General features: G+C 38.6%; 3 protein-coding genes across 9 annotated transcripts in view; 1 reads left to right on the top strand and 2 right to left on the bottom strand.

The window, feature by feature from the left end:
* Positions 1 to 755, bottom strand: part of LOC146375038 (SH3 and PX domain-containing protein 2A-like) — a 59420-nt gene extending 58665 nt beyond the window's left edge. Inside the window, exon 1 of one of the 3 annotated variants that reach the window (XM_084949554.1) lies at positions 377 to 755. In XM_084949554.1, coding sequence (XP_084805680.1) covers positions 377 to 448 — 72 coding nt within the window. In that variant the 5' untranslated portion in view covers positions 449 to 755. The remainder of the gene's footprint in view (positions 1 to 376) is intronic. The other 2 variants (XM_084949555.1, XM_084949557.1) reach the window with 2 other exon arrangements.
* Positions 756 to 3264: 2509 nt separating this feature from the next.
* On the top strand, positions 3265 to 24774 carry slka (STE20-like kinase a). 3 transcript variants are annotated; one of them, XM_084947911.1, is made up of 20 exons: positions 3265 to 3892; positions 6868 to 7032; positions 9499 to 9547; positions 10041 to 10190; positions 11185 to 11257; positions 11895 to 12089; positions 12306 to 12387; positions 12525 to 12656; positions 12819 to 14033; positions 14130 to 14260; positions 14745 to 14868; positions 15180 to 15359; positions 16816 to 16908; positions 18504 to 18575; positions 19581 to 19710; positions 20346 to 20470; positions 20560 to 20754; positions 21286 to 21411; positions 22673 to 22786; positions 22928 to 24774. In XM_084947911.1, the coding sequence occupies exons 1-20, from the start codon at positions 3743 to 3745 to the stop codon at positions 23072 to 23074; spliced, it is 3648 nt and encodes a 1215-aa protein (XP_084804037.1). In that variant the 5' UTR covers positions 3265 to 3742; the 3' UTR covers positions 23075 to 24774. The 3 variants fall into 3 exon arrangements, with proteins under 3 accessions (XP_084804037.1, XP_084804035.1, XP_084804036.1); XM_084947909.1 differs by lacking the exon at positions 16816 to 16908 and having other exon boundaries at positions 3266 to 3400; positions 3505 to 3892; XM_084947910.1 differs by lacking the exons at positions 16816 to 16908; positions 18504 to 18575 and having other exon boundaries at positions 3266 to 3892.
* col17a1b (collagen, type XVII, alpha 1b) overlaps positions 24769 to 26365 on the bottom strand; it is a 24051-nt gene continuing 22454 nt past the window's right edge. For all 3 annotated transcript variants that reach the window (XM_084947906.1, XM_084947907.1, XM_084947908.1), the window contains one exon: positions 24769 to 25752. In XM_084947906.1, coding sequence (XP_084804032.1) covers positions 25697 to 25752 — 56 coding nt within the window. In that variant the 3' untranslated portion in view covers positions 24769 to 25696. The remainder of the gene's footprint in view (positions 25753 to 26365) is intronic.

The raw sequence follows: 26365 nt of genomic DNA, 5'->3' as shown, positions 1-26365 counted from the left end.
ATATTTTTTAAATGACCTGATAATCAATCACTGTTGTCAAGTATATACAAAATCAAATGTAATAGGTTGTATCTACATTTCAATCAAAGCCATGTGGTGACAAAAATACAACGCCTCAGATCACCACAGTCATAAAGAGACATCTTCTGGGTACCATGAATGTCTCTATTTAAAAAATAAAATAAAATTTAAAAAAAAAAAAGCACCAGGTCCGTTCAACAGCTGTTTGGTGAAAGTGATGGACCCTCAGAGCAACACTGGCGTCCACAGAGCTGCATAGCATGGGTTAAATTTCCACAGAGACAATACACAATAACTGCACTGGTGATCTACTTGAACAAGAACAGAACGAAAACAGAGAGAGTATACAACTTACATAGTGCTTCGAAGGATTCCTTCTTTTCTGCACGTCCACAACATTTACGTCAAGGACGGTGCGGAACTGCATCTTGACAAGCGAACAAGATTTGCACCAAACACAATACTACAGTTTGCACCAACGATGTTCACCCATGAAAACTTGGTTTCTTGTAGTAGAAGCGCAAGAAGAAGAAGAAAGAGTTGAGAGGAATGAAAAGAAATAACTTTCCTCTTTCAGGCTTTGGGTGCATCCATGAAATTACAGTGTCAGACGGCCTCGGAGCATCTGGACTCCTTGTGAAACATGACAACGCAATAAAACTGGCGTCTAATCAGACTTCTCCTCCTTCAGGAGGGGCTGCGCCGCTGCTGTTGCCAAAAAACGGGGGGCAGTCTGAGCAGTACAGCGATTTAATATGTAGGCTATGGGGCGGTCCTGCTTCAGCTGGCTGGACACACCACACGGGACCAGGGAGGTCACACTGTTTTCAAACAGGTTCTTGGATTTGTTGGTCATCATCCCTAAAGTGACTGATAGTTTGGGCGAAATGTGAATAGTGAAAAGACACATTTCCTCTCCATAAATGGGCGATGGGCTGAACTGCTGTATAAGATGAAACATCTGTAGTTTTTTTTAATGATTTTGAAACGCTTTTTTGCAACAATAAACGTCCCCGACATGTGCTGTCTCTTAACTTCAAGAAAACAGTCCGTGTGTCTGAGCAGGCACGGACATTGACCGTGTTCGCTACATGCAAACAAACAGGCAATTTGTCTAGTTGGCTGACGCGTATATACTTGTCTATTTTGGCTATCGCTTCCAAGTTATACATTAGATTTCCGACAGCACCTAAAGCAGCCAGCATACCGTTGCTCCCTCCTTGTGGAGACACGAGGTAAAGCGCGAGGAGGAGGTAAAGAGAACAATTCATTATTATTCCCACATTGTGGCGCTGCAGAACATAAGTGGTCTGTTTACGTTGTCCTCCTGTCTAGATAAATTTCCTTCCTGTTTGTGCCCTATCCTATAATAAATCTTTCCTTATAATTTATGACAGGTATACTGTTTATAACATCTAGTAACAAAGTAACATACACATATTAAAAAAAACACAGACATAGATTGATATTTTTTGTGTCGTACTAATATGCTGCTTTAAAAACAATAACAATAATAATAATAACAATGACAGTTTTTAAACTACTTATTTTTACTTTGCACATTTCTGAAGTGACCATATTTAGTAACGCCTTTACATTCCCTCTAGAACAAAAAGGTTTTGTGTCATATGCGAATATTGCTAATGTTGACATATCAGATGTGTGTAATGTAATTTCTATAAATAATGACATTTGTATTCTTAATAGGCTCCCAACATAGACTGAAGTATATTATTTGAATGTTTTGCTCACTGTAGGAAAGTGAAATATTATAATTTTTTGGCTGTTATCAAATTCAGATTAGAGATGAATACTCTGCTATATATTTTAGGCTGTACCACAGTATTATTTCTAATGTAAGTATCAACCAGTTAAAATGCTTTTTTCAGGTTAACTGGTAACTCTATAAAAGTAGTCCACTTTTAATTTTACTGTAGTTTTTACTGTTTAGCTGTTAAAACCAGTGAGAAGTAAAAAAGTGAAAGACAATTTTATTTTACAGTAATTTAAAACAGTGAAATCTAAAGATGAGTTGTGATGCACTGAGTTTTGTTGCTAAATGTAAAAATCAAACTAATATTAAACTAATATTACCCGGTATTCACAAAATGAAAAATAAATAAATATATTTTTAAAGAAAAAAAAGGGGGGGAGACTTCTACCATTTTCTCCTTTTTATGCCAACAGGAGGACCACAACTAGCATGCGTGGTAGAGGCGAGGGGGCTGAGCCCGGCTGAGCAGAGCACGTCCTGCTGGGGAGGAAATAGCCGCTACCCAGCTGCGTCAAGCTAACTAGAAATAGACCTGCTGACAGCGGAAATCTATTTTTATCCTCCGACGTAAAAGCGTCCACTCTGTTGTTTCGCTCAAGTCGGACACAAAAGCAGTCTGTTTCTCGTACTCCAAAGTGAACCAGTGAAGCGGACCGGTTCAGTAAAATAACGTTGATACTGCGTTTACACCCCCTATCGTACATTGAAACGCCTAACCATCAAGGTTTAAATTCGGTCTTGTCACGCAGTACCGTCACACAATGCATTACTATATAATGTGATTATATTCTACCGTAATATACTTACATTTGATCTAACTTGAATAATTTCTGTAAATTATAATTGGTTGTTTATTTAGATGCGGAATATATAGTGTACAAAGCCACAGCAAAAAATACATCTTAGCTCAGAAAGGCAGATGTAACCTATGACATCCATGGCCTCCATGACCACCTAACTCCAAACGCTATAGACCCTTGTACAGTTTTAAAACAGTAAGGACGTAGGCAGTAGAAGGTCTATTATAGATTTTCTTTTTGTCTCATAAGTTTAATATGTGAGGGGTTTTTTTTAGCCCTTTATTGTATTAGTCCACTAAGCCTTTCTTTGTCACCTGGCAGCCATTTTGGTCATTCCTTTCCTACGGGAAGTTATTCTGGCAGTTATTTTGAAGCATCATCGAAATCAAATGGTATTTTTATTTTAGTAGTCATTGGGACAGAAAAACTATGAATGTGTAATAGTTATTTTATGTCATTTAAAAGCTATGCTGACTGTATCGCAAAACAAGTCTAAAAGTTTGTAGTTGTTGTTTTTTTAGCTTTTTCTGACAGCAAATAATTAATATAAAATATCGCTTCCAAATTTTTTCACGAAATTGAAAAAATAAAGCGAAATAATAATATAAATAAAAAGGTCTGCGTAACAGTTGCGTTTTATTTTGAAAGACTTTAGCGGAAATATCGAGAGCTGCGATAGCAGCTTGATGCTAGTCCACTAACTTGTGTGTGGTCAGTCAACCTAAGCATGAGGTCCGTTGACTGCGTTTTCGTGTTGGTAACGTTATACGATTAAAGAAAATATTCTGTCGAAAGTGATGATATGGTAAATATTTTTTCCGCTTCGTTTAATTTTGTTCGCTCAAAACGGAAACACGAGCCTCTGCGGAACAGCTAACTCTTCTCTGTATCCCTCATCTCCTCCGACAGCGTCCTGTGAAGGCTGCTAGCTATGATGTGACTGTGATATCCGCCGTCGAGGGAAGTTATAATTGACATTATCATAGCTGAATGGCTAAAGCACCGGTCTGTCTGGCTTCATTTAACGTTGAATGCTCTCATTTCGATAGCATTTTGAGCTCCGCGTCGGAGGGAACCGCTATAGTTTCTTGGCGGAAATAACCGAAGAGAGCGTACTCGCGGTGCTGTAGTTCACACCTAAAAAAAGATGTCCTTCTTCAATTTTCGCAAGATCTTCAAACTAGGGCCGGATAAGAAAAAGAAGCAGTATGAGCATGTACACAGAGACGTCAATCCTGAGGAGATATGGGAAATTATTGGGGAACTGGGAGATGGAGCCTTTGGGAAAGTGTACAAGGTAAGTTGACGTGTTACGTTACATCCGCCTTTGGTTTTCTGCATTTCTTTATAGACTAGCTTCAGTTGTTTCGCATGTTGCTGTCTAGAGGTCATAAGCTGTAAAGCTGACAGCGATGGTTACAGCTCTTGTTTGGGTAACATATTCCAACCTTGGCCACTTAACCCTCAGCAAATAACATATTTGTTTCATATAAATCATGCAGGAATTGACTAACTGCTAATATCATCCTGTAAAGAAATGTGACCAGCAGCTGGGATCTTAAACTCAATTAGTTTTTGGATATTTTCTATTTAGGAGGTTTAGCACAGGCTTTCTGTCACTGCCGGAGTATAGACATGACTTTACCAGTGAGTTGCACTTGGGGTTGGTTAAAAACTGATAAAGGTGTGGTCCACATACAGAATCAATATGGCCTCACATGTGACATGTTGGATTATTTGGGGCTGTGACATGTCAGGACAACCACAATAAATAGTTAAAACTAATAAAATGACAGAGCAGGTGCAGCCAGACTTTTAAAAAAACACACACTTTATGCTAATTACGTTGACAGGTGCACAGCTGGGTTTAAATTAGGGCAGTGGTTTGTCACGTCTGGTTTATTGTTTTCACCAACCCATATATATATATATATATATAGGAACTGTACATGTCACACTTGTATAATCATACAATTTAATGACATAGAACAGTACCTGTTTATTATTTTGTTTAGGTTTGTTTTCCTGCTGACTTAGAAAGTCAGGTATGCTTTCCAATTGTGTAGTTTGTTGGTGTATAGTTGGGCTACATGGAAAAATATTCAATGCTGTGTCCTCCAGCTGTAATCTCTGCTACTTCACTTACCTTTCCAGGTTATCTCTGCAGGAGTTTGCTCTAGGCTGAGAACACCCTTTAGAAAAAGTTAATGTTTGTGTACCTGTAGCTCAAGTAGAGGTTAACTTGTTTTTTTAACATAGTTTCTTTTAAATATTTTTCAATGTATATAACTGTTTTAGTAGATTAGTGAAAATTAGTTTCCACAACCTTCCATGCCTTCATGCCTCTTTTTGTTTTGGCACTAATCCCTGTTAAAGAGCTTTCTTTCTCTCATTGTGAGCTACTTAACGCTGTTCCTTCCTGGTGCTCTTGTGTTCAAATAATGCAGCAAATGGCCCATAAATCTTAATTTGTCTTCACTTATTTCCTAGTCTTGTTAGCTGATTGGGTACACGAGATGAGAGCCAAGAAATACTTGAGTGCCTTCTCACACCAAAGTATACAAAATATACACCTGATTCCCAGTTATCACTTGTGTGAGCTCAGGTGGAGATATCTTTAATCAGGCCACATTAGCATGAAAGCGCACTGTGCTTTCATTTGCTACTTCACAGGCTTCTGGCAGCTAACTCCTTTGGGTGGGGTCGCAGAGTTTGCAAGCAACATGTGAATCAGCTGTTCAAGTGAGGTCAACAGGAAGAGAGAGAATTCTTAACTAGTAGATGAATGTATTACATGTTAAGTGTTTCATAGACACTTTTAGTACCACAAACAAACTGCTTATATAATTCTTTCCATGCAATGAGTGATTTTTTAAAATTTTGATCTACCTATTCAAAGATAGACCTCTACAGGTGGTGTGATATGGGAGTTTTCATTTATCAGCTATTTATTCACATTCAAGGTTGGGTTTTTTCTGGCTCAGAATGGGCCTTTAGGGTGTTACTATACAAGTAAGCATGATGGTCTGCAAACAAAAAGTCTATGTTACCTTATTTAACAGAGGTACATACATTTTTGCTGTTATTTTTACTGTTACTGTTTTTGGCTGTTTTACAAACACAAATATATTTAAGCTTGCGTAAATTAAATTCCAGAGTTCAGATGAATTTTTTCTGACAGACGGAAATGTATTTATTTATTTAATGAAGTAAAAACTCTGCGTTCATGGATGTACATTTGAATAACCAGTGCTGAGCTGTCAATGATTATTATTTACAAAGAACCACAAAGTTCGCTCCCTCCCTCTTAAACATGATTATAGCACTCCTGCGCTCTCATTTAATTCCTCAAAACAGATCAACATTAAGCATTTAGCACATTAAAACGTCATGTTCACGATGAGCAAAGGCCACAGGCTCTTCTTGAATGAGTCAAGTGACAGACAAATTATGGCGTCTCTCTTCACTGTAAAGCTAATAGTGAATCTGCATGTAAGCGATGGCCTGCGCCTGACAGGCATCAGCCACTACAAAGGGAAAAAGAGGCAGGGAGTGTGTCAGGTCAGAAGAGTGTAAATATAGGGTCTGACACACTCTGCTGCAGTTGGTCTTTACACTCCCTCCCTTTTCTTTTTCCCTAACTCCCTGAGATTGTGTCTGTATCCATAAACATTAGGGCCTAGGCTGGCCTTAAAATAACTTCCCAGTGCTTTATTTCACAGGTTCAGTGATCATTTTTATTGGTCTCCTCGGTGCAGCTCTATCAGGAATGAGAATTTAGGGTTTGAGTTGTGCAATAAATGGTACAAACCTGTTAAATCATATACATATTTGGTATAATAATCACTGCAATGAGTGTGACAGAGTGAGATGAAAGAAAGAAAAGAGGGGAGGAAAAGGAGTGGAGGAAGTGAGCAAGTGTCGCAAGATCGGCCTGTGTTAGAGTAGCGCAGAATGACAGGATGTTGTAATTTTTTTTTTTTTTTTTTTTTTTTATCAATGTTTGACAAAGAGTTGTCTTAAGTCTCTGAAATGAGTTTCTTGAGATACAATCTTCTGTAAGCTGCGTAATTTGTATTGCTCCAAATGGCTTTTTTCTTAATGTTGATATTCTTCCGTAATTCCTGTTGTGTACAAGTTACAAGTTGTTGCTCTGTAAAATTATGCTGAGCAACATTTGGCTTATAATTAGCATGATCCTTTCCCGTTTTATACACTGTGTGCTGTAAGGATATAATCTACAATTTATCATTTTGTCAATGTTGCTTACAGGCACAGAACAAGCAGAATGGGACCCTGGCTGCTGCTAAGGTTATCGACACAAAGACTGAGGATGAACTGGAGGATTACATGGTTGAGATTGACATTCTGGCCTCCTGCAACCATCATCACATTGTCAAACTGCTGGACGCTTTCTACTTTGAAAGTAAACTTTGGGTAAGTTCGTCAGTTTCGTGCTGGGAGGAGTGTCTTTCTCCTCATGTAATGCTGTTTGATCTGAAGCCACCAAGACAAAGAAGCAGTGAAGCATGGAGAGACAGAAATTCATTATAAGGCACCATTCGTTATGCTGTTTCTCACAGGACTTTCAGATCATTCAACTGATGGCTCATGACACTAAACTTTTCTTATTTCTTCAAGAGTTAGAATGGGTCATATGACAGTAAGCAACAGAGGCTAATACACGACTAGGACTGCATGCTTCACTGGAGTACCTGACTGCTTAGAAGTAATAAGCCACTACTGAGAAATGCATTATCATGCTTTATACATCTTCCTATTTATAATGAGGGATTTATGTATTTAGTGGAATACTCCTCAATTTGGCCTTATTCCTATCTCCCTCAAATCATAACCAGTGTGCACAGTGTCTTTTATAATGAGAAAGAACGTATAAATCTCTGAACACAGCCCCTCATCCTCATCCTGGTGTTTTACTGTGAGCACAGAGTGCAGCTTTAATACATGGTCAGTAGATCTCATTGTGTGCAGTAAGAGGCCCCAGAGCAATTAGGTCCTAGCAGGGGGTGTCATGTGACTGTCCCTTGTGGACTGGCCACAACCATGGGAAGATAATGGAGCAGTTTTGGTGGCTGGAGAAAGTGCCTGTGAATAATTCAGAGCCGCATGCAGGTTGTCCCTCTGGCCTTTGAGTTCAAATAGCATGATGAATGTGTAACTGCCTACATTTAGCTTGTGCCGGGTGTTGAGTTAATGTATAATATGTTCATTAATTTTCTACAAAGGAAATCTGTTGCTAGAAAACAGATGTTTACTTTGACTTGTGTCTACAATCAGTGTACGTTTAGTTTAATACACACCTGTAAACTACAAAAGAGAGAAAGTGTACTGCCAAACGGGAAGAACCACTTTGTTTCTTCCTTTTGTTTGAATCACTGAATAGAGGGTGGTGCTCTGTTTGTAGCTTTGATTGATTTTTGTATCATTTGATACCATGAGCTGCCAAGCAACGTGCAGGCTAAGCCAATAATGATGAAGTACTGGTCGGGTACATTACATCAGCTCTTACAACTGAGGTCAGAACCTGTGCAGTTTTACATCCTAGCATAGGGGAATGAATGTTCCCATGGTAATGTCATGTGCATTAGTTTTATTTAGTTACCTCTCTGGAACCCAAAGAATCACTGCACTTTATGAAAATTATTGCATATTTGATGAGGTCACTGATATTTCATCTTAAAATATCAGCTTGAAACTTGTAATTAAGTACCATTTTATGTTGATATTTGTTGTTAAAATATCCCCTATAAAATTACACAGTTTTATATTTAAAAGCATCTTCCCTCTTTGTTTTTTCTTCCCTTGGGGAAATTTCTTCCAAGCTAGAAATGTCCAATTAAGGAAGACTTGCACCCAACGTTTTATTTTCATTCAAAGTGTATTCCCAAGCTTTTAACATGCACATATGTGCATACTGTTTTGAAAATGAGTTTTATCCCCACAAAGATGGCAATAATGGATGTCTTCCTCTTACTGTTGACAGAAGCACAGTACTGTGGAGAAATGCTTTAGGCTTAAAGGGATCGTCACAGAAAACGTTTTTCAATATTGTTGTTTCTATAAAGTATAAGTGTATAAATTAGTACATATTTAGACTAATGACAAACCCTCATTTACATATTAAAACCTATAAACCTTTATATATAAACATATAAGAAAATGTTAAACATTTTAGAAATATTGTATTAAAAAATAATATTCATAATGCAAGTTATTAAGTATTTTAAATAACATGTCTTCTTAACTGGCATAGTATGGAGAGACTCATGTTCACTTCCTTTAAGTATTGCCCCTTGTACATAAAAATGTGCAAAGGGATTCTCTTGTGTAGTTCTTCAGTATTAATGCAGCGGTTTAGTTTAAAGCGTGCTTGCTCATCCTAAACATACATGTTCAAACTCTTCTGCAGTGTTTACCAAAATGAGGAAATCGTTTTTCACTAGGATCTGTGATGAAACATACATAGTATGTGTAAAATATTTACATGCATTTGGCACTAAACATTTTTCTATACTTTTAAGAAACAATTTGTATTTTGTAGAAATCCCTATAATGGACTCATTCATCACAACCTCCTCTGTATAGTGGAAAAGGATCCCAGTCACTATCAAGTTCAAAGCTTGAACTTCTACAGATATTTCAAAAAAATATCTAAAAGACAGACGCATGTAGAATGGAAACCAAAAGAGCTCAGTATGGCTGATTGGCGTCTTGATCTCTACAGTATAATCAATCTTTTCAATAAACATCATGTTGTTCCAGCTTTTGAAAGTCGCAAATTCCTTATTTAATCAAGTCGTGTGCTGCAAGGGTAGGTTAAACTGGGACTTTATTGCATTATATAAGTGTATTACTTAATGTTCTTTTGTTCTACCATTACAGATTCTGATAGAGTTCTGTGCAGGCGGTGCTGTCGATGCCATCATGCTGGGTAAGTCCCTCATTCACTAAAGCAAAAAAAAAGAGTAACACTATGAAGTTCTGCAGCTTTTCCTTTTCTCCATCCTCTAGTGCCAACTCTTTTATTCCATCCAGAAGCCTGTACTGAAGGATTTTCCCCCCCCTCTACTAAGTTGGCAAAGCAATTCCAACTGTAATTATTGTAGCTCAGGTTTCAAGAAGCAGTTAAAGTACTTCTTGTTCATGCACTTCCTCTGTCTTGTTTTGAAGCCTAAAGAAACACAAAACCACTGATTTTAAAATGCAAATTGCGATGACAAAATAAGATGATAATGAATTCACTTCACTATTCAATGTTGATTCATTATGACTCGCCTAGATTTGTCTAGTCATATGTGCTTGCTGATGTAAAGGTGGAGATGACCCATTTTGTGCTTGTATTTGTGTATAACAAAACCTACAGCAAAATATTTGCTGGGAAAAATTGGGACTTTGGAATTTTCTCTGTGCATGTTTGTCCTTAGAGTTGGAGAGACCCCTGACTGAGCCCCAGATTCGTGTGGTGTGTAAGCAGACTTTGGAGGCCTTGGCTTACCTTCATGAGAGCAAGATCATCCACAGAGACTTGAAAGCTGGGAATATTCTCCTGTCCCTAGATGGAGATGTAAAACTGGGTAATTGTGTGTTTGTTTTTTTTTAACCATTTCCTGCCTAATTTACTAACAAAATGAGAAATGAGAGGTTATTCCGTTAAAAAAATACTAAAATCAACTAAATGTTCTCGCAGAATCAGTTTTTGTTGTTGTTGTTTGTATTTTTTACAATAAGCATGTTTAATAAAGTACATAGGTTTGGTTTGAATTTTTAAGTTCTGAAACCACATAACCTCTTAAGTACACGACTTACTTACTTGGATGAATTTGTAACAAAACGGGGGGGGGGGTGTCTACTATATTTACTTTAGTATTATATTCATTCTTTGATTTGTCGTTGGCTCTGTATTAAAACAGCCGTTGAAGTATGTTGTAGATCTCTTTGTAGCTTGACTTTGGGGTTGGTGGTGACAGTGCAGCACTGTGGTTTGTTTACACATAAAAATGTAGTGAGTCATCATTTGGCATCAGGTTCAAAAACTTGGAGAACAAAGTGATGTGCTTGCTGTGTGGGGTTTTTTTTGTTTTTTTTAATAGTCTACCTATGTATGCGTTTTGGTGATGCATAATGTTTCAGAAGTAAGAGTATTCATGTTCATGTTGTTGCTGCAGCATCCATAGCTCCTGGCTGCCTGATGATTCATGTTCTGTAGGCAGAGGGTCATGACGGAGCCTGGCAAACAATAATTATCAAGCCAGTCACCAGGGACTTAATGATAGATCTCTTTTTCCCTCTAATGTGTGCATACTGTAAGTGATGCAAGAAAAGAGAGCAGACTGAAATAACTGCACAGGTAACACAACAATGATGGACCCTAAGAGCATTATGAAAGGGAATGTGAGGCTTTTCTGCTCACTTTGGGGATAAATATTATAAGTGTAAAGCACTCTCTACTGTGTTTTGTTTTGGTAGAAAATGCTATTTTATATTTTCTATTCTAGTCTCACAGTGTGTCATTTTACAGTTTAGCTTAATTCATTGATGAAAAGAATCATGATTTATTTCTACTTTCAGCTGACTTTGGCGTGTCTGCTAAAAATACCAAGACATTACAGAGAAGAGATTCTTTCATCGGCACTCCATATTGGTGAGTCACACTGCCTGCTTGCAAGAGGGCATTCACCTCTTAGTATTTGATAATTGTCTCAGACTGTACCACAGCTAAGGGCGATCGTGGCTCAAGAGTTGGGAGTTCGCCTTGTAATCGGAAGGTTGCCGGTTCGAGCCCCGGCTTGGACAGTCTCGGTCGTTGTGTCCTTGGGCAAGACACTTCACCCGTTGCCTACTGGTGGTGGTCAGAGGGCCCGGTGGCGCCAGTGTCCGGCAGCCTCGCCTCTGTCAGTGCGCCCCAGGGTGGCTGTGGCTACAATGTAGCTTGCCATCACCAGTGTGTGAATGGGTGGATGACAGGTTGTGTAAAGCGCTTTGGGGTACTTAGGGACTAGAAAAGCGCTATACAAATACAGGCCATTTACCATTTATAAGGTGACAGTGGGGTTTTTTTTTTTGTTGTTGTTGTTTTAAATCAAAAAATGTGGGATAACAACTCATTTGAAAAAAAATCTATGTATTAAACAAACTTCCTATTTTATATTCCTTTCCTCCTGGAAAATAAGAGCATTGACCCTTAAGAATTAGAAGATATGCTGAATGACCTCATTTACCTGCATTCCAAAATGTGGGTTATTGATTGGTGGCTCTTACTGACTGATTGAATTTCGCAGGATGGCTCCAGAGGTGGTAATGTGCGAAACTTCCAAAGACCGTCCATACGACTACAAGGCCGACATCTGGTCCCTTGGCGTAACACTCATAGAACTGGCACAGATTGAACCGCCCAACCATGAGATGAATCCCATGAGAGTGCTACTGAAAATAGCCAAGTCCGAGCCGCCCACACTCATGAATCCCTCTCGCTGGTGAGATACTGTGCTGGTGATAACTGGGAAGGTGGTGCTGGATTGTTTCCAAATGGGAGATGAGGAAATGTTGAGGGTTTACATGTGTGAAAGCATGATAAAATATAAATGTTAAAAGGATAACTACTACTGAATTACTACATTATATAAAGAAAAACTCAGGGGTACTTACTCTGTTCTGGGACCAACAAATTCAGTCTTCTTTACCATTTAAAGGTCACCAGAATTCAGCGACTTTCTGCGCAAAGCACTTGACAAGAATGTGGACAATAGGTGGAGTACAGTACAGCTTCTGCAGGTGAGCTGCAGTTGCAAACTACTATAAAACTAAGTGATGCATAAATGTCCGTCAGATGTTAATGTGTCACACTTTAAATGATTTTGCAGGATAAAAATGTTTTATCTAATGTTGATATCTTTTGTCTATATATTTAGCATCCTTTTGTTACCAGTGTAACTGACAGCAGACCTCTCAGAGAACTCATAGCTGAAGCCAAAGCCGAAGTCACAGAAGAGCTTGAGGATAGCAAAGAGGAGGAGGAAGAGGAAGAACCTGATACACCTCTGGTATGTAGTTTTTTGGGGGTATGTGTATAACAAGCATTATAGTATTTTAATTTTTTTATCATTTAGATGTTAGAACACTTGATGTTGATAGCTTCATTAAACTCATTGCTGTAAGCTTTATTATTGCTCACTGTGGACATATTGCAATTTCTGTTGGTTTAGGCTGGTCCCGGGCACAAGCGAGCACCTTCTGATGTCAGTGTGGCCAGCTCAGAAGATGACAAAGTTCCACCAACTCCCTCCACTCTTGAGGCTGTTAAAGAAAAGATGGAAGTTGAGCCTGCTGAGGACCAGACTAGTGATAAGTTATCTGATGAAGGACTTGGAACAAGTGAGGTAGACAAGACTGAGGAGGAGAAATTAAATGAGGTGTCTGATGCCAGTAATGAAGACCTGGCATCTGGACTAGTAGAGCCCAGCAAAGATGTCATCTCACATGACTCCACAGAGCCTAAACCAGAAGAGAGTCAAGGTGAAGAGACTTCTGCTGAGCAAGTAGTTTCACAGCCAGAAGAACCTGTAAATACAACAGACAACCAAGAACTTGTCACAGAAACAGAGGAGGAACAGAAGGAGACAGAAGAAAGGATAATGGGTGATGAAACTACCCAGGTAATGGAGGAAGAAAAAGAGCCAGAGCAGGGGAAGCAAGAGAAAGAAAAAGAAGCTGGTAAAGAAGAATCCAGAGAATCACAAGCAGAACCTGAAGATGCAGAAAAAACAGAATCCATTCCAAGAGATGAGCCAGAGGTAGAAAAAGAAAGCAAAGAATCCGAGGAGGAAACGACTGAACCCAAACTAACAGAGGACACAATGGAAGCCATGGCTAATGGCACAGATGAAAATGTAAACATTGAGAATATGGAATCAGATGGAAGACACACGTTTATAAATGAAGACACAAAATTAAGTGTGGATGAGTCATCTGCTGAGCCTGTAGAAACAAAACCAGAAGAGAAGCCTATGGATGAGGCCCATGAGGAGTCACAGCAGCCTGAACAAGAAAGCCAGATCACAGAGGAAGCTGAGCTAAAGGAACAAGTACCAACTGAGTCTACAAATGGCATCTGTGATGAAGTTAAAGACACCCCTGAGGATTCAGTGGTCCCACCTAAAGATTCCTGTGTGAACGAAGAAGAAGAGAAAGCAACCCACACAGATGAGAGCACTTCCCAAGATGCTGTCTCTGTCCAAGAGAGCGAAACGGATTCAGAAGCCAAGATGGAGCAAGGAAGCCCTGCTGTGATCAGGCCAGATGTGGAGAAGGATTCTGACTCTGGGAGCAGCTCTGCTGCTGATAGCAACAGCCTCGACCTCAATCTGTCTATCTCCAGCTTCCTGTCTAAGAGCAAAGAAGGGGGCTCTGTGTCCTTGCAGGTAATACAGTCTGTGCCACAATTACACCACCAGTATTTACATTATCAACACTACCCTGATTACTCGATCCTCTAAAGCATCCCTGCTTTTTGGTAGGAGTCAAAACGACAGAAGAAGACTCTTAAAAAGACACGCAAGTTCATGGTGGATGGTGTGGAGGTTAGTGTGACAACATCTAAGATAGTGACTGATAACGACACCAGGAATGAGGAGATGAGGTTCCTGAGGTACGTCTGTATCTAATCTGCTTGACATACAGTTGTTCTAAATATGTGACATGACCCATTTAACTCGCCTGCCTTAAATAGTGCTCGCTCTTTTTACAACTCCCACAGCTTTTTACAAATGCCAGATGGGTTATCTCCCGTGATGAATGCCGCATTATATTACTGTCATTTCTCACGTTGCCTTGTAAAGACATGAGGCATGTTGCTGTTACTGTGTGTACAAGTGCTGTCTGACTACTGCACGACCCTTCTGTTAGTAATATATGACACAAATGTGTATCAAAAATTTTAAAAAGATTAATCAAAGCACGAAAAGCCATAGAGTATGAATGAGTCACTAAAGTTGAAATAAACATTTAGATATTTTTTTAAAAAAGTCGCTGATGTGCAACCATAAAATTCCATCCATGTTTTTGTGAAAAAAAGTATTAGATTTTTTTTAATAAGTAAATATCATGCCCTTATATTGATATGTTCACTGCAGGCGGCAGGAGTTGAGAGAGCTTCGCCTCCTCCAGAAAGAGGAGCAAAGGGCCCAGCAGCAGCTGAGCGACAAGCTGCAGCAGCAGCGAGAGCAGATCTACAGGCGTTTTGAACAGGAAACTACTGTGAGTCACTCTGGTTGTACTGCACTAGTGTGATGGGCTTTTTTTCTTTCTTCTTTTTTTGGCATTTGGCTAGCTCCTTGAAAAACAAGCAGCTTAATGTCAAATCTGGGCTAAATCTAATGCAAGTGTTTACATCAAATGTGCTGCCAGATTTTCCTTAACTGCTTAATTTTCACAATATTGGAAACTTTAATTTGCATTAAAAGCAAAATGAAAAAATGTACAAAAAAACAAAGATTAAATAAAATCTAATATAAATAAATATTGTTTTGGAATAGTCAGGGTGACCCTAGTGCGTATCGATTCTGCAGGCTAAAAAGCGTCAATACGACCAAGAAGTGGAGAATCTTGAGAAGAAGCAGAAACAGACCATTGAGCGACTGGAACAGGATCACACCAGCCGGCTCCGAGACGAAGCCAAACGGATCAAAGCAGATCAAGACAAGGAGCTCTCAAAGTTCCAAAACATGCTGAAGAACCGCAAGAAAGAGGTATGACCCTGCATGTGTGTTTCTCTGTGGAAGTGGGCTGAGTAGTACTTAAATTTGGGAGCTTGTGATCCAGAGCAGCTGCATGTGATGAGTACTGCACAAGCCGTTTAATGGTGCATGTGTTTACAACTTAGCCGGTGGCTAACCTGGCTGTCTCATACTAATCCTATGGGAGTGGTGCGCCCTGCTGTATGTGTGCAAATGTTACCCAGACAGGCTGTGCTATCCTTCTCCTAGATGCTGCTCATTCATGTTGTTGTATCCATTATTCATCTGCCCAGAGGCTTCTGGTTGCAGCTTAAGAAATACTTTGCTCCTGGGGTGTGTTTGTTATTTTTAGAAAACTGTTTACAAAAAGTCAGGATAGTACCTTGACACGTTGATGTCTTAAGTTTGTGCTTGATGGTGCAGATGTTCTCATGCTTGGTCTTTATAAGTCTTTACTGGCTCTTTCTGTGCTCTTTAGTAGCCTTTAAATGCTTCTCTGGGTGTGCCTTTTTATGTTCTTAAGGGCAGTAGTGCTTATTGCCATCTGTTGTGTACGATGATGCCTTGGTGGTTGCCATGCTCCTCCCAGTTTGGTGCTTAGGCTACTTACTTGTTATTGCTATTGTACTTAATGCTGTTTTACAGGTTGGCTTGCGTTTGCTTTCTTGGTGTTTAGATGTAAAAATCCAAGAATTAGGCTATGGATAAGATGTGTTTTTTGCATTTTGTCATGTTGTATTCTTTATTGAAATGTACTGTTACTGTGTATTTAACTAACCATGTTTCTTGTATGAGTGTGTGAGGTTGCTTTGGTCATGGGATGGCCAGATTTGAAAGGTTTTTCCAAGTGGTGTTGGGCTTATTTGGGTCAAATAATAAATGCCTTTGGTCTGACTAACTGACATGGAATTGTCTTCAATAGTGCTGCAGTATTTTTTTGGAAATCTTAAGGTCAAGATGGATAAATAATCAACAGATTCATTATTAACAAAATTATAATTTAGAGGCTAAGTCCTCTATAAATGGCAAATTGGAAGAAAACTATGTTGAACCTGCTTTATTACACTGTTAAATCTAATTTGTAATTACAAAACAATTCCAACTCAGTTATTCTATTTTTTTCTTTTTCTTTTTTTTCCCCACGAATCATCATGTTCATGGCTGCGAGACTTAATCGAATGCAAAGTAATGTAGGGCGAGCTGTTTTTGAGGCTAACATCTTCTGCCGTGCGCAAGTCAAATTCTTTCTTTTAACATGACTCGAGCTCATGGGGGTCAAATCGACAGTTCAAAGAAACGTTAAATGCAGGAGGTGGAAATTAAGCATGTTGACTTTAAATCAGTTGGTGGCTGGATCTAGTATCTCTCCTCTCAGACTGGGCAGTGCATGACTCTTACTGTTGTTGGCCAGCTTTGTTAGATTTTCTGACTATAGAGATCAAACCGATTCTGCACATACACACTTTAGGCCATACAGGAAGTTGGACATTCACCCAAACACAAGAAAAAAGAGCTCATGAAACGCTTAAAGGAGGACCTCGCACTCCTCAACACTGCAGAGGTAAAGCATCACCTTCTGTGTCTGGAGTATTATCTGTGTATGTAATTGCTCCCTATCTGCTATCTATCTACTACCTACTGAGCTGTATTGACTTTTGAATATATTCTTCTTCTTTATAAAAAATTTTCTCTTAAGATTTTAATAATACCATGTACACGCTACAGTTAAATGGTTAGCTCTCACTGAATTTTGGCCAAACCAAATTTGTGCTTCAGGTAGAAGCTTTAAAAAAAATAGCAATTCCCTTTATGTTACACATATATATGAAGATTTGTTCAGGAGAAATAAATTATAACATACAGTCACCAGTGAAGTTACATACAAGGTTTCTGACAAATATTTTGCTTTCATGATTTCTATCCTATGATAAAGATTTAATTTTCCTACTTTGTCACACATAGCAGTGGAAGTGTTTTATTGGACTGCGTTATATTAAAAATATTTTACAATATTCAGCCTTTTATTAAATAAAGGTAGGAGGAACAAAAAATTAAAATGCCTCAAAGGAAGCAACATCCACCTTTTACTGTTTTCCTCAGTAATGAAAAATATAATTGAACTTTGAGATTTCCAGCTGTCACCAAAAAATGAATATTAGAATCTTTATGGAAGTAAAATTTGTGGTGCGGCCACTGAACACATGTCAGTGTTAAAAATCAAATCGGGTTCTGAATATTTCTTATTTTTCCTCAGAAAATGAATCAACAAAGCAAAAGAAACACAAATTTAATGTTTTAGATTTGCTTCAAATCTGAATACTTGTTTATCTCCATCTTCACTGATATGGAAAAATCATTTATTTTAACTGATGACTGCTCAAAACAAAAAATAATCATTATTAGATGCACTGTAAGGTTTTCTCCTTTGAAAAGTGTCCAAAATGTAATAACCATAACATGTAGTCTGCTACTCAATACTGCACATCCCACACCCGTCCATCAAGTACAAAACATCCCACAATGCAATTCTTCATCTTTGTTCCTGACACTACATATGTGGAATTTAATTATGTAATGCTACACTTGTCAGTGGTGATCATACAGTCTGTGGTGGTGATGATGATTCAGAAGTGTCAGATCTCCATTTACCAGCTACCTCAGGCACCATTCAGGCTCTCTTAACAAAGGAGCGACTGCAGACATAGCGTTTGTCTCCACAGTAAACATCGTTACTGAAAGACCTTTTCAAACTTTGTTTTCCTGCGCTCAGTCTGAGACACACAAACAAATGTCTTCTTTTCTTTGAAAGGTAAACCTTAATTTATTTTGTTTTAAATATTCTGTAAGTCAGTAGCATGGCAAGTAACAAAACTGCTTTTTTTACCAGCTGGATTTAACAAAAATGCTAAAATTATGAGCCGCTTTGAAGCATGGCAAGACAAAGAGTTTCGACAACTAATTGATTGACTTCCTAACATTCATCCAGACCTCGCCGCGAGCCTTAAACTCACCAACAATCCCAAAGTGGAAAACCCATTTTTAATGTAGGAAGGATCTGTGTGAGTGCTGAGTGAGTGTTGACGTGAGAGATCCTCAGGCTGCTGTGTGCTGTCTGTCCCTGATCAGGGCAAGTGCGCTGTGTGCTCTCCTCCACAGGCAGTGGCCCAGGTTATGATACAGTCTTTTCAGTTGTCCTCATGCGCACTCTTCAACGCTCAGATGCAGGATGTAAGTGCCCCCCCCCATCCCGCCCCGTATCTCTCCATCTCTGGCCCATACTTAGATGTGTGTGAAGTTACATGACAGGATAGTTTGTGATGGTTCAACACATGTAAGCATGGGCAACGTTGGGATTTTATTTTATTTTTTTCCTTTTTGAGTGTTGTCATCACTGTGTTTGTGCAGTGGTTCTTTCTTCCTCTCCTGCTCAGTATTTTTCCTCCACCAGTTCACAAATGTTATACATCAAGTCTGTGTATTTTATATGGTATTTATCTTGTATTACACCGTTTGCTTAAGACTAGATTAAATCTGGGTTGCACCGCTGTGTGGCAGCTCTTGATGAATTCTGTCTGGATCCATGTTTGTCTTTGTCAGCCAATATAGACAGCCTGCCTTTCAGGGCAGATGAGTCACTCATATTGTGTATAAGTGGATTATGAGATCACACTTGAACCATCTTAATTTGGATTCAACTGTATAATAACAGCGTTACCTTAGTTTTCTTATAATCAAGTGAGTTATATGATCAGTTTTACCTAATAATAGTTTTATAATCGCAATACAACTTACAGTTAACACTAGCTAGATAAAGTTAAATAAAATAAATAGAAAATTTGGCTTCTTATGCAATTAGTCATGCATAATGTAGGCTGGTTTCTGGACGATGTGAATGTCACTGTAGATGTTGTCTTACATAAAACTTTGCCACAGTGTCTCTATTAAACTGTTAACTTTTCTCTCTTTCTTCACTTCCATTGTGGATCATTGCCATCCATGAACTCTGAGTGTCTCTTTTGCTGAGTCCAGTTGATGATGTGACATCTTAGTGCTCTGTGTTGTACTGAATTTTGAAGTGAATGGCTAGATTACATTATTTTGCTTCAGGCAGATTCGATCATTAAGATGCAGTCTAACTGTGACACTGCTGTGCTTCCCCTCTCTACTTTTTGCTGTCTCTGAGTGATCTCCATGTCTTCCCCAGGCAGTTTCTCACTGCTCTTCTCTCCTCAGGAGCAAGAGTTCCTACAGAAGCAGCAGCAAGACTTGGATGGAGCTCTAAAGAAAATCATCCAGCAGCATAAAGTGGAGATTGCCACGATTGAGAGAGACTGCCTTAACCACAAACAGCAGTTAATGAGAGGTAGAAGACTCGACTCTGTTACTGCTCTGTTTTGGAGTTAATCTTTTTTAAGGGTAATTGTGTAATGTATACCATAAGAATTAGATTATTGAGCTACACAAATGATCACAGGGTATTTTAGGTTTACAGGGTCCTCGTGTTTAGCAGTTGACTTGTAATTGTGTTGTAAATCTGGTGATCACTGATTCGAATTACGCTGCAGTGTTATATTCACACGAACACTGAGAACATAGTCAGAGATACCACATTTTGTGCCACTCTGTCTTAAGACTGCTGCTGTTTTAAACATGACAAAAAGGCAAACAACTTACCTCACGTATCCTGTGCAAGATTCAAGTGTCTCAAACCTCATTTTCATGCCAGACACAAACATGAAAGAAACCACAGCCTGAGATGTACTTTTATTTTTGAGTCAGCACGTAGAGGAAGTTGATGTCAGTGATGCCTCCTTTGCTTGCCAAGTGTGTAAATTCTGAGTGTGACATCCAGACTACTGAGACACTGTGTTTAAGGGGATGTGCTGCTGCCTATCCAATTTTGCCTTTTTGTTTGGTTTTGAGACCCCTGTTGGTAACCAGCAAACATGCATGCACATGTTTTTTTTAGCCTTGTTTGTGCTCACATGTGTTTTGTAGCTCGAGAGGCAGCCATGTGGGAGCTGGAGGAGCGCCATCTGCAGGAAAAGCACCAACTGCTGAAGCAGCAGCTGAAAGACCAGTACTTCATGCAGAGACACCAGCTGTTGAAAAGGCATGAAAAGGTACAAGCACAGAGTGGAACTGTAAATGTAACTGTAAAATGTAAATAACCCCACTAAAACAAAACTGTGGGCATACGTGTGTTTTATAGGAGATGGAGCAAATGCAGGGCTACAACCAGCGTCTGATAGAGGAGCTGAAGAACAAACAGACTCAAGAGAGGGTGCGTCTGCCCAAGATCCAACGGAGCGAGGCCAAGACCCGCATGGCTATGTTCAAGAAGAGTCTCCGCATCACCGCCACAGCATCCATCACCGCAGAGCAGGAGAGAGAGCGGATAAAACAGGTAGAGGCGCTGCGAGCTCGGGCTAGTGATGTTTGACCATTTTAAAAGAAGTGACTGGACATCAGTTTTTGTTGGGGGTTTTTTCCTCCTCTTTCTCTCAGCAGTAATGCTTCACACTGGCTTAGACTCACACCTGGGCTCTGACCAATACAAACACAGTACCCTTTATTATTCCAGCCTGTTTGGATCTCAGACCAGAAACTTTCCAACTCACCATTTCACAATCCATAGTGACGCCATCATTCTCAAGTTGCACTTTCAGTTTAGTTTTGTGGATGAAAGCTCAGTGAACGATCTTGGAGGAAATCTTAAATTTTAGTTTGTGCAAATAGTTTATTCGCTGACATTCTGAATGTTAATACGCAACATGCTTGTGTTGTTTTGTAGTCACGGTTAGTTTATTTGAAATAGACACTATGACCAAAGGCATAGAGAAAAAAAAAATGCATCATTTTTAGCAGTTCCTATGCCTTGTGCAAACCGCAAATCATGCTCACATCTGTCTGTTGTGTTTTTGTCTCCATGGTCCAGTTTGCTTTGCAGGAAGAAAAGAGACAAAAGGGCGAGAGACTGCACCAACACCAGAAACATGAGAACCAGATGAGAGATTTGCAGCTACAGTGTGACTCAAACATCAGGGAGCTGCAGCAGCTGCAGGTGGGGCTCAACGCGCTCACATTCACACTCTATCTTTTTATGTTTACCGTATATGTTTTAAACTACATTTCTATGGAGCTCCAGAGTATTGAGCAAAACACACATAACCACGTCATCCATCCATCCTTCCATCCATCTTCTTAACAACTCATCTAACTTTAGGTCTCAGGAAGCTTATTCCAGCTGTGATAGGGTGAAAGACTGGGTACTTCCTGTGTAGGCTGCAGTATAACCACATCAAGAATATATACAGTTTAAAAAATAATAACTTGTGACATTCAAATTCAACAGGATTCAGTAGTTTTTCTACATATTTCTTTTAATGCTAATGAAAAGTAAACATTAACAAGGCTACATTTGTAGCAGAGGATATTTAAAACATGCAATATTAATTGTACTTGGTACTATTGTTTGAAATATTCTCACTAAATGCCATTAATATTTATGGCTTCCTCGTATATCTATCCTCTGTTTTTATTGCTTCGGTTAATCCATGCTCATGTTGCAAATGTTTATGTGCAACCTGTAGAAAGTTTCTGGAGGCCGGCGCTATCGATTTCTATTAGGTGTTGCCAGTCACTGCAGACTCTTACTATTGATCTAATTCTGATCACAGAGCTGAATTAAATGCTTTCTGGCAACAGTTAAACAGTTAATATACTAATTATGACAAAAATGTCATTCTGGGGAAAAAAAAGTTGAATCTAATTCATTTTTATCCAAAAGGTTAAAGGTCAGTTTCACTTTGAAACTGCAAATGCGCTGCAAAAACACTTTGCGACCCTTAATTCAGCACCATAACTCTGGAGCAGGTAGATACTAATCTTTCTGCTATAGCAGATTGATTCTAATCTACTAAATACTTTCAGTCTTAACTACATTTGTTATGAGTCTGAACTCGAATGGAATCTACAGCCTGTTTGCTATGAAGTAAAACTGCAATGCAGTAATTCTAGTTTAACATGATTATTAATTTATAAGGTTCTTTATCATTTATTTAATACTGCATATTTAATGTGCATTTTAAGTTTTTAATCTTTAATCCTTTAAGTTTTTTCTCTGCTGACTGAAAGTGACTGCAACAGATTCATAAATGAACAGTGACTTATGAAGATTATCAGAAAATAAGTAGAGGACAAATTAAAGATGTCAGACAGCATCTATTTTTAAAGGAATAAAAAGCAAGATATGTCGCAGTGTAGGGACTTATACAGGATTCATTAATTATGACAGCACCGTGTTAACACACATTTTCTTTCAGAATGAGAAATGCCACCTTCTGATTGAACATGAGACCCAAAAGCTGAAGGAGCTGGATGAGGAACACAGCCAAGAGATAAAGGAGTGGAGAGAGAAGCTAAGACCAAGGAAGAAGGTATGCTCGTTATCCATGTTTGTGACTTTATTTCTTCCATTTTCTTTCTAGTGACGCCATGTTCAGGATCCACCTGTGCAGGCTGTCTCAACAGATTCTTTCATATTATCTGACTTTGTTTGTATGTGCTGCCCCCTGCAGGCGTTAGAGGAGGAGTTCACACGGAAGCTCCAGGAGCAGGAGGTCTTCTTCAAGATGAGTGGTGAATCTGAATGCCTTAATCCAACCACTCAGAGTCGAGTATCCAAATTTTATCCCATCCCAAACCTGAATAACTCTGGCTTGTAGCCTAATGTGCGTCCGTGCTGCAAAGCAGACTGCTGTCAAACTCTGCTCTCAAACTCGACTCCTCCAGAGTTTAAAAAGGAGTGGAGTTTGAAGGACGAGCCGAGGCGTCATTTCTCTGACCGCTAACTGAAAACGTGAACATGTTTCACTACTTAAGTTCCACCATTCACGAGCATGACGTGCCTACACACCGTTCCATTACTTAATTGGGTTTCCTCAGCTTGCTGGGAAGACTCTAAATGAATGATATGCACTTGTTTTGAGCATGTTCAGATTTTTAAAAGTCTGCGGTTGGTAGCTGAGGTCAGTCATGCTTTTCAGATTATTATCGTTAAGCTCAGCTCTGCTACAATATGAATAATCTCCAGTGCCTCGTGTTCTTTTTTTTCTCTGCGTTTAGGCCCTTCCCTGCATTTTCTGCAGCTTGCAGTAAATAAATTCCCACCTGAATGTTTTGCACTTAAAAAATTGGTTATCAATTCTGCTCATAATCACAAGATGTCATGAGATCAGTGTAATCGATTCACATAAGCTGGTTATCAAAGACTGCTCTGAGATTTAGTTTGGCTGCATGTAGTAGTAGACCTTGCTGAAGGGCGACGGAGTCAAAAGACAACCATGTATAGATGTAAGACTTTGTTATGTCTGTGTAGTCTTCTGTGCACAGTGTCTGATGTCTAACGGGAGTTAAAATGTTGGGATCATGAGGCTGTGAGTTCAGATGAAAAAGAATGTACTGTGTTGTAGGTGTGTACCTAGATATGAGGTTTAAATAAATACTGTGCTTGGCAGAAGCATTTCACCATCTTAAGAGATGAATGAACAAAAAATATATCTGTTGATTTAGCACATAATTTGATTTCAGTGCCGGTCAGCAAAACACAGAGGTGGCCTGTTGGGTTGGGGGTTTTTTGGGTTGTTTTTTGGTTTTTTTGACGTTAACTAAATCAGTTCTCCCTTTGACTTTGAGCAGCAATCTCACAAACTAATGACGTCTTGTAAAGAATAATTACCGAAGGAATGTAAAGCTTTTGATTTGCACTGTATTGCCACATGAGCTAAAGAAAAAAATATGCAGTAGAAAATTTTGCCTCACCAAAGCCTAATCAAACTCCAAGCTGAATTGTTTCAACATATTGTTTTCCTTTTATTAAAATTGCTTTTAGCTTTTTTTTTCTTTTCCTTTTTTTTCAAATATGCCCTTAGTATTTTACAGTCATGCCTAATCTTCTAAGCCTGTATTCCTGGTATGCTGTAATCGCTCTTCATGGTGAACTTTTGCACTTGTTGAGAGCAGTCCTGTAACTGTACGAGTTTCAGTGTGTGAGGAGATGCCCTCTGCTGCGTTTTACGATAAAGTATTGATGGTTCACAACAAGAAATTACTGTAGTTTCATTTGCCACCGTATAGCATCGATGCATGTTATAATTTCTGTATGCTTATATATAAACATTGATTTGATTTTTGTCATAAATGCTGGATTTTTATTGGAGTTTCTGGAGGCTGTCATGTGAATTACACCATTCGACCAATAGATTTCAAATATTTTTTTATTTTGTTATGTTACAGCATTTTAATGTTTCATTCTATCACAATGAATATTCTTTAGTATATGCATTTTTTTTATGTCAGATGAAATGTATTTAATGTGTCTTTATATATGGACATTTTTTTTCTTGTAAATAAAATATTGACTGTTTATTTGGCAACTCGAGTGAATTTTATTTTTAGACAAATTTAGTAGTACAAATATCAAAACTCACAAGTCCAAAAATAGGTTTATTTTTCTATTGTTTTTCCTTCTTTTTTTATATTGACAAAATGTCAATAGGTATAATCATGTAAAAACATAATCTGGGAACATTTTATAACTTAATCTCTGCAACACTTAAAGGTATAAAGAAAAATATATCAAATTCAGTGCCCTTTCACACAAAAAATATACAATCCAATCCACTTCTTAGTGATCATCCGAGTCACTCTTTCAACCACGCCAACAATGTGTCTCTAACCCACAATTATCAGTTGTGCCTGCAGCAACATTAACTGTAACCCTCCCTCTGTCTGAGACTGTCAGGTTTACATAGTAATATATGTATGCATTTAAAGAGTAAGCTGTTGTAATTTGTATGCAGTGAATGCTTATGGATACACTTATATAGTCCTCAATACAATATAATCCTGAAATGACAACAATTTAAAAAAAAAAAAAAAAAGGTACACCAGGCACTCAGTGTGGAAAAAGATGCAAAAAATATCAGCGACTGCTACTTGTTGCTTAAAAATATATTCTCGTAAACAAAGCTGCCCCAGGAAAAAGTCTGATTGCAAGCTTCTAATTAAACAGAGTAAACATTATACACCCACATGATTAAAACAAAATGAAGTATATGCCTGAAAAACACTGACGAGTGTCTATAAACCCTTAATGTCTACTGAAGCTGTTTTAAAGACACTGATGCATTTTTCTGGCTGCTTTTATTTTCTCAAACTGACTTTTCTACAGTTGGAAACAGTGAAAAGCATTTTAGCTACTTAAATTGGTACAGTTAAAGACCTAAAAAAAAAAACTGAGTGAAAATGAAATGAAATCTGTTATGATCCAGTAGTATGTTAGCCCTTTAACCGCTGCCAGCCTGACGGCGATGCTTCTGACGACGACCAACAAGTTTATTGCCTGCAAGGGATGAAAAAGAGTGTAGGAATGCACTGGTTCATATGTACGGTACTGTGCAAAACCGGCACCCCTCATTTCTTTATATTTTGCTAGGAAAATTTAAAATATGTGCAAACACATGGAAATACAGTATAGAACGCAAAAAAAGCATTTGGAAAATTCTAACATGTTTGGAAGTCAATATTTAGTATGACAACCTTTACTCTTTACCACAGCCTAAACACTAGAGAAAGCTTTCTTGTTTTTTCTTTAAGTAGTCTTCAGGAATAGTTCTCCAGGGTTCCTGAAGGACATTCAAAGACCTTTGGACACTGGCTTCCTTTTGTTCCAGTCTGTCAGGATGATCCCACTATGCTCAAATAATGTTGAGGTCTAGACTCAGAGGAGATAGATCCATGATTCATTGTGTTCAGTTTTATTCTATTTCTATTCAGGTATGCTTTTACTGGAGTGACTGTATGTTTAGGATCATTGTCATGATGAAAACTGTCCAGATGGTATTCCATAGCATCAAAACCATTGTGTTTTCTAGATAGCTTATAGACACTCACTGTTGTACCTGTCTCCTAAACTCCCCTGCACATGTTGATAATAAGACCAGTCGCCACTGATT

The sequence above is a fragment of the Perissodus microlepis genome, chromosome 13 (genome assembly GCF_051167445.1).
Source record: "Perissodus microlepis isolate ML-2025 ecotype Zambia chromosome 13, ASM5116744v1, whole genome shotgun sequence".
NCBI classification, from domain to species: Eukaryota; Metazoa; Chordata; class Actinopteri; order Cichliformes; family Cichlidae; genus Perissodus; species Perissodus microlepis.
This window is presented reverse-complemented; position numbering and strand designations above follow the sequence as displayed.